Below are 8287 nucleotides of genomic sequence, written 5' to 3'. Positions count from 1 at the left end.
CAGTTAACCATTAACGTCTTTAAAAGTATATGGTGGATTTCTGCTCGAGACTAGTTCATTTGATAGAGTATGGTTGACCCAAATATACTATTCAAAAGGCCAGACACTGACTGCCTTGCTCACCATTATATCCCCAGCATCTAATAACCCTTGGTTGTTAAGCAACTGGATGAAATCACAGATAACAGAATATATTTTATTCAAAACCTTCATAATCAGCATAGGTTTGATCAAAGAAAAGTATCTTAAGACAAATGAACAGAGTTCATGAGAAACATATACTAATCTAAAGTAAGAATTACGAGTTGTTCTTCAAATATGAACATGTGGCCAATATTAAGGCTCTAATTCCAGGCTTTTGGCTGATGGCTATTAACAAAGATCATCACTGTCCATTATTTAAAACATAGGTGGTTTAATCTGTTTCAAAATGTCAATTTATTCCCGTTTTATATAAGAGTACATGTAGCAAAAACATATTCAAAGATGGTGGCTATGTTTTTTATAAACTAGAATTTTCTAGAGTAGATTTATAAGTAATCCTTCAACTGGGAGAAATTAAAAAGAAAGTCTTTAAATGTATATTTCTGGACCAGGAAAAACTTGTCATAACTATTTCAGCCACTGTCTAGAACTCAATCTTAAATATAAAATGCAGTAAATGTTTCTTTTAGTATGAGAGATAAGGAGTGACCTGGGAAAGATAAAAAAAAGTTCGAAAAATTTTGTACTTTCTTTTGGTACACTAAAGAAAGAAGATCAGTGCAAATAATTTACTTGTTTAATTTTTTTCCCTTATCTCTTTGACTCTCTTTAGACAGTGTCTGTAACAAAACTACCCACTATTTAAAGAAAAACAAAATTGCCAATAATTGAGGAAATAGTATACCAATATACAAAATAGTACGCCTGAGACTATTTCAACATAACCATAAATTAGGATAAAAGGAAAATGGCAACACTATACTTATTGCTCATCACCCATAGAAATTTAGCTATGAATATTCTACCTCCCTAGCTTCATCTATATAAAATATGCAGATGATATATTTCTTGCTATCTAAATGTTTTATGTGTAGAGGGTGTATGCGAGCTATCTGCTTCATAATCCAGATTTGTTCTCTTTTTTTGTCATGTTTTAAATCTGTTTGCTTTTGGAAATTGAAAAATTATCAGAAAATGTTCTCATTCGGCTAGAGGTTATCTTTCACTGCAAGGTACCCATAGGCTGAAGGTTTTGAAAAGTAAATAGCTTGAGCAATAATTTCCTGTAGTAGGATAAAGATCAGTGATGAATGACAAATCTAAGTTGAAAAGACTTTCTTACCCTTTATGCTTAATTACTTAGGAAATGTGACATTACGAACAAAACGCAAATGAATCATAAGGATGGTTAGTAAAATTTAGACATTCTTAAAAATGCAAATAGAAGAAAGTGACAAAATTCATTTTAAAAAATAAACACAGCAGAATAGAAATACGTATAAACAATATTATGAAAACATACAAGAGAAATTAAAAAGTAAACATTTTGATGCTATGAAGATATGACATAACTTTTGCTCCCCTGGTAAGCTTTAAATACCCAAATTCACTCCGGATAGATGGTAATTTACCTGGGATTTAAACGCCTGTAACTCTGCTTGAAGCTCATTAATCTTTGCCTCTTTTTTCTGCAGTTGAGCCTGAGTTTCTTGGTGGTCAGTAAACTCTTTTTCAAACTGAAAAGGAAAGAAAAAAAAAGAGAGAAAGAGAGTTCGAAATGAGAAACACTACTCTTCATAGAGAAATATGACTCTAAAAATTTGTCAGAACATAAATTTTTATGAGAAGAGTGGTAGATTTCTGCCAAGTCACCCACCGCCTTTCTCTAGGTCCCATCAAAATTATTTGCAAGGGAGCAGACAAAGCCAGATACGGAGTCTGTGACCTTTGCTCAGCAGAGGAAACGGGCCCATAGTTATCTGCAACCCTGGCATTTTCTTAGAAGTCTCTAAATATCATTGTGACTTTGTGTAAAATAATAGATAGAAAAGCATTGTACTAGGTTCCTCGATCCCTATCTGAAAAAAACATTACTTAAAACTTACCTGAAGTTTATCAATACAACTTCAAAAAATTCCATTTTAATATTTTTATTAGTAACTCCATTACATAAATGCATCAATTATTTACATATTTCTTACAACAATATTATGAGATCTAAGGCCCTGATGTAGACTCTAATCTTCAACAATTTGAGAAAAGAAACTCTGTCTTATTTATGATGAATCTGTTAATCTTTAGGAGATTAATGATAAAATAATCTTTCAAAGTCTCTAGTGCAATACCTTGTGGGAGGAAGACAAACAGTAAAATTTGTTGAATCCAATGAGTTCTCTAATTTATATAGCCACTCATTACAAGTTTCCATCTTGCAATCAAATAGCTTCGCCTTACCATTGTGCCTGAAAACCTCTCCATAACAGAGGTGAATTTATTGTCTCATAATCAAGAGCAAATATCTGACTCTTTTTAAAAGTGGGGGAAAAAATTCAATCGGTTAAAAAAAAAAATGCAAGTACTTCACAAATGTAGCCTGAGACTTTAAAATACAGTCAAACCTCAATTAGGAAAACAACGATATAGAAAGGGAGAGTTTACAAAGGGCTCTGTGACTCTGGTGCTGTCCTCAACACAGACAGCTAGTTCCTCGTCTCCTCACCATACAACTAGTAAGTAAAAGACGTGAGATTAAAAATTAGAAGCCAGATTTTCTGTCTTCAAAGCCTGAGTTACTTAGGCGAAACCACACTACCTTCCCACAATTAATGTTTAGATAACACTTGACACTTTTTTAAAGTGGACTGTTAGAGCAGTTTCAGGCTCACAGCAAACCCAGACGAAAGGTTCAGGGATTTCCCATATCCCCTCACTCCGCCTCCCCCATGCTTTCCCGTTGTTTAAAGCACAAACGTGGCATATTTGCATTTTATCACCAAAAAACGCCGTGAAATAAGAAATGTTATTACGATTCCCATTACAGATTAGAAAAGTCTCAGTCATAATGCTCTCTTGTGTTCTTTATAAAGATAACAGAAACTACCAAAAAAAAACCCCATCCAAATGTCCTCCACTTCTCCCAAACCACACCAACATTACCTGCTTCTCCTCCTCCAACTCCTCCAAACCCCTGCTACCATTAAATAATTAAAAAGATACTAATCTCTAACTAATCGAATAATGTGTAAACCAAAGTGTGCTTAAGTCTCAAAAATCCCTTGGATCACCCAGGACTTCCCCGCCGACTGGCTAAGCAAATGTCTTCACATCTCTGTGGCATAGTGAACCTCACTGTCTTTTTGTCCTTCGACTTACCCCATGTCACCTAACTGTAATCTCATTTTTGGCTCAAAGCCAACTTCTTTAAAGACTGTTCTTAGTCCATACTCACGTTTCTGACGGTTGAACTGCAGTCGCTTCACTGTCCACTATGACTTCATCATCATGCTTTCACTCTAAATTCTACGGCTTACCAAGTTCCAAATCCCCCGGACTCCTCCCAGCCTCATCTTAATTGACTGCTCTATAGCTGTGCTATTTAACAGGGTAGCCGCCAGCTATAGGTGGCTATCTAAATGTAAATCGAAGTTAACTAAAATCGGATGAAGTTAAAATTTCAGGTCCTCTCTCACACTAGCCATTTTATAATGGCACCATAGGCATACTTGGTTAGTGGCTACCACGTTGAATAATATAGATTATAAAGCATTATCACCCCACATCGAACGGACCTGCTCTAGAGCACTAATACTTACAAACACGCCTCCATATTCAGTCTCCCTTCCCCTACATGTTCCATTACAAAACGCCCTGGTTCCCCCGCTAACTCCTTGGCTACTCCCGCCAATTCTGTATGGGCTCCTATTCCTCAGTCTGACCCTTTGATGTTGCCATCATATCGGACCCTTTCTTCACCCCTTTGCCGAACTCATTCCGCATTTCTCATCAGATGGTATCTTCTCCGCCCACACGTTTCGATCACCACTTCATACTCCCTGTCACCAGCTCGGCTTCTCATCTGAATTCTAGACAGCACATCAGTCCATAAATGTATTTTCAACTGCTTGATGAACATTTTTCAAGACCCAAAGAAAAGAAAGAAAGAAAGAAAGAAAGAAAGAAAGAAAGAAAGAAAGAAAGAAAGAAAGAAAAAGAACCTCCAGTATTTTCAAAACTAACATTATCTTCCCCCTACAAACTTAGTGTTTTGAATACTGCTTTCTTTTAAAAAAAAAAAATGCTCATATAACATAGGACTCGTTTGCTCTTAAACCTTCGGCGGCTTCATTATAAAGGCTACTCTCATTAACTTAATATCTAAGAATCTCCCTGGGATCTGGCCCCAAACTACCTATTACTCATTATACAATAAATATCTAATAGAGTGCTTATGATGGGTCCCTGGGAGTGGCAGGTGCTAGAGACAGAGTTGAACAGAAGGTGATCATTGCTTTTATTAAGTATAGTGTCTGGTAGCAAAGAAAAAGCAAACAAATAACCCAAAATCTATGAAAATTACCAATAATAAAGAAAGAAAGATAGTGTGAATGATTCCTGAAGAAACGCAGGTTTGAAGAATTTGAGCAGTAGCCGAGAAGTACAGCTACCGTTTCAAATTGAGGGACTAGCACTGGCTGACGAGCAATCCCTTACAAGGGGCACAGAAGGAAGTATGAGAACAAAGTGGAGGCGATGAAGCTAGTGACGTACACAGGATGACACTGTTGAAAAAGTTTTGCGATAAGCCAAAACGTTTTATCTTTTTCCTAAAAACCACGGAGAGCTATTAGAGCATTTACGATAACAAAATAACAGGAACAAGTTTGCATTTTGGAAAACCCAACTCGCAGCAAGTGTGGAAAATGGACAGAAAGGGAAATATTAGAGGAATGGACATGAGTTTAGAGGCTACGGCGCTTTTCCGAGCAAGAATCGCAGGTGTGCCTGCATGAAAGCAGAAGCCAGAATGGAAAGGAAATGAAGCAAATTTATTTTTTTTCTAGAATCCAAAATAGTGTCTGACTGAAGGAAATGAATGAAGGGAGTGTCTGGAAGACGACCACGGTGTTCTGCTGCTTTGCAAGCTAGAAACAGAGTATGACGCTTTGAGGAAGAAAATGAGGGTATAAAATGAAGGATGAAAAGGCATTTTAGGGGCAAGAACGGTGAATCTAGTTTGGGAAATGTTAAGCTAGAGATACCTTCAGGAAATTTAAATTTTCTGCATGCCTCGTTGGTATCTCACTCATTGCCTCATACGGATCCACTAGGGCTCACGTTAGCTGTCATTTCCTTGGGTCAGCCTTTCCTGGCCACCTAAGACCAGATGAAGAATCTTCCCTAGAGGCTGATGCACCACGTAGAGTTAACTCACAGTGGCGATTACCACACCGAAATATAAAAATTATCAAAATGCCATATGACACACAACAATACTCACCAACCTTAAAGTTCATTAATAGTGAGAACTTTATTTCATTCATCACCTTTCCAAAGGTGATAATTAAACTCAATAAATCTTTGTTGAATGAACTGATCAGCCAATTTCTATCTGATCTTTCTTTATACGTTGAATAACTATGCCAATATCATATGTTAAACTCTCCCAAATCTCCCATCAACAAAAATCTCTGAGGAGGTAGATGGGGTAAAAGGGATCAAATATGTGGTGACTGAAAGAAATCTAACGGTGGGAAGTGAACACACAATGCAATATATAGAGGCCTTACTGTTAAAGTGTACACCTGAAACTTACTGGATTTCGTTAACCAATGTTACCATTAAAAAAAAATAATTTAAAAAGAACTTTGAGAAGTCATTTTCTCTATTCTCTTTTTGATGACTGCTTAGTCAATGTTTACTGCTGCTTAGCAAGAAATAAAAAATTAAATTCTTATTAGAGTAAGAAAAAAAAGTCTTTTTCACAATATCAATGTGCACACTATTCTATTTCGTAGACCTTAGAACAAGATTCGGGATGAGGGATCATATAGGAACAAAGATCAAACTATCAAAACAACTAGTCGTAATTCGTATACGCTACAATAATTTATTAAATTAACTTGGTCATATTGAAACTATCTCTATGGCTGGCAAAACAAAAATTTCTAGGTCCTCCCCAATAAAAAGATCAGACAAAACAAACTTTTCTTTAGCGTTTTTAAAATATCTATAGTCAAATCACAGCCTTGGAGATAAAATGAATCTCCATTAAAGATGTATTTTATCATATAAGATGTATGATAGCCTTCTTCTACAAAAAGAGTTACTGGAGCAATATTACTCTTGCAAAATTACACGCAAAAATGTCAACACAGTTAAGGCTGACGCTCTGCTTAATTTCATTCCCTAGGGTAAATGTATTAGTGCATCTGTACACGAAGGTTGATAATTCAATATTCTCTATGTACTCTCTGACATTTCTAGTCTTCATTTTTCAGATTTATGCACCAAAATAAAGAACGTGTCTAACAACTATGATAGTTTTCTGCCTAAAGCAAAGTATTTACATGTGTCCTTATAAAGCTATCAGAAAGAAATTCTTGCTGATATATACAAAACGGTATGGCAGTAGAAATCTTTTATGGAGCAGACAATATTTCCTGAATATACCCAAGACATATAACTTCTGACTAAAAGGAGATGACTAACCTTGAACAAGGTCTTTCTTCTATTTATATTTAAAGTTTACAATTTCAAAACAATGTATTAAGAAAGTTATCTGTTTAACATCGCTCATATAAACTATATACCTAAAAATGATTATAAAAGCACTTTTGTACTGTCTGGGAAACATCCAAATCAAGTACTTGAAAGTTTCCCATAACCTTTCCAAGAAGCGCAAAAGTCCTTACTGAGCTTGAAATATGGTCAGCAGGGTGAGAGGTCAACCTACAACAGACATCTATCAGCTGTAAGGCTTAGGACACCTAATTTAAATGACCCATTGTTTTCCCACTAAACTCAGTATCTCAGGACAATGGCAATATATTCACAGGTGTAATCCTAGCCTTCAGGCAAAGCCTGTGATAAAATACCTGTGTTTGGTGAGCTTTGGAACTTCTGAAAGTTTTTCCTAAGTGATTTAGGAAAAAGTACCTACCATTGACAGTTACTTTTTATCTTAAAAGTTTGCGAAAATGCACAGTTCTCTCAAATTCATTTTGGGCCAGCTACGATAAAAATGTTAACACTTTTGCATGGTGGCTAACACACAGTAAATGCTCATTTAGTACACATTCACTGAGGTGGTGGCAGTAGTGATTATTTCTATTTCTCCAATGTAAGAAACCAGCCCCATGTATTCACATCGGAGTGACCACCGAAAATGTGAAGAAACTAACACCAGCACCCCCTTCTTCCCCTCCCCGGCACAAAAAACAAAAACAAAAACAAAAACAAAAACAAAACAAAACAGGGAAAAAGTCTACTAGGCCAATACTAAGCAGAGATAAAACCACAAAACATCACCTTAGAGAAAAGCGAGGAAAGGATGGATGGTCGACAACATCATTAGACTGAAACCAAGGAAAATGGTGAAATCTGATTCCTTGGACTATAAAAATGAGAATGTTATATGGTTTTCAACCTGATCTAAAATGAAGCAGCTTTATGACTAAAGTTAAACAAGTTAGCCCTTCTCTAAAATTTTTTTAGATATAATTTCAACTTTAAGTGCCTAAATTATATGATTTCTTGAGAAACACAACAATTTTAAAATTCTGTTTCTTGTATATATCTTATACATTTCGTTTGATCATTCATTCACTCATTCAGAAGATTTTTTTTTAGTTCTAGGGCCAGGAATCATTCTAGGTATAGGAACAATGAATAAAACAAACAAAACTCCCTTCAAGTTTACTCTAGAGAGAGAAATAGATAATACAGTCAAGTATATACACGCATAAATACATAAACTGTGTAACATGCCAGATGATGACAAATATAACAGAAGAAAAACAAGAAAAGCTTTAGGAGGGTCAGGGTTGAGAGTTGGGAGCTAAAATAATGATCTAGGTAATCCTGCTTGTAGGATGGCATTATGTACAAACACCTGAGAGAGGTAAAAACAAGTGGGAACAACGATCAATCTCTGAGGCACAAGCATGTGTGCAGAGGTTCCCCAAGTCTTGCAAAGTTACTTACTTTCTTGGAAAATTCTGATGCTTTCTCTTCATACTCTTCTACTTTTGCTTGATCTATGCAAATATCTAAAATTGCAATAACAGGAAATTTTAAACAGCAG

The 8287-nt window shown here is 35.8% G+C and overlaps 1 protein-coding gene across 2 annotated transcripts in view; it reads right to left on the bottom strand.

The window, feature by feature from the left end:
- The window catches only part of DIAPH3 (diaphanous related formin 3), a 430201-nt gene that overhangs the window by 263157 nt on the left and 158757 nt on the right, over positions 1–8287 (bottom strand). For both annotated transcript variants that reach the window (XM_036228908.1, XM_036228909.1), the window contains exons 13-14: positions 8188–8252; positions 1617–1721 (exon numbers count right to left, since the gene is read on the bottom strand). In XM_036228908.1, coding sequence (XP_036084801.1) covers positions 1617–1721; positions 8188–8252 — 170 coding nt within the window. The remainder of the gene's footprint in view (positions 1–1616; positions 1722–8187; positions 8253–8287) is intronic.

The sequence above is a fragment of the Rousettus aegyptiacus genome, unplaced genomic scaffold, assembly GCF_014176215.1.
Source record: "Rousettus aegyptiacus isolate mRouAeg1 unplaced genomic scaffold, mRouAeg1.p scaffold_m13_p_11, whole genome shotgun sequence".
Classification (NCBI taxonomy): Eukaryota; Metazoa; Chordata; class Mammalia; order Chiroptera; family Pteropodidae; genus Rousettus; species Rousettus aegyptiacus.
Note: the sequence above shows the minus strand (reverse complement) of the source record. Positions and strands in the feature narration are given on the sequence as shown.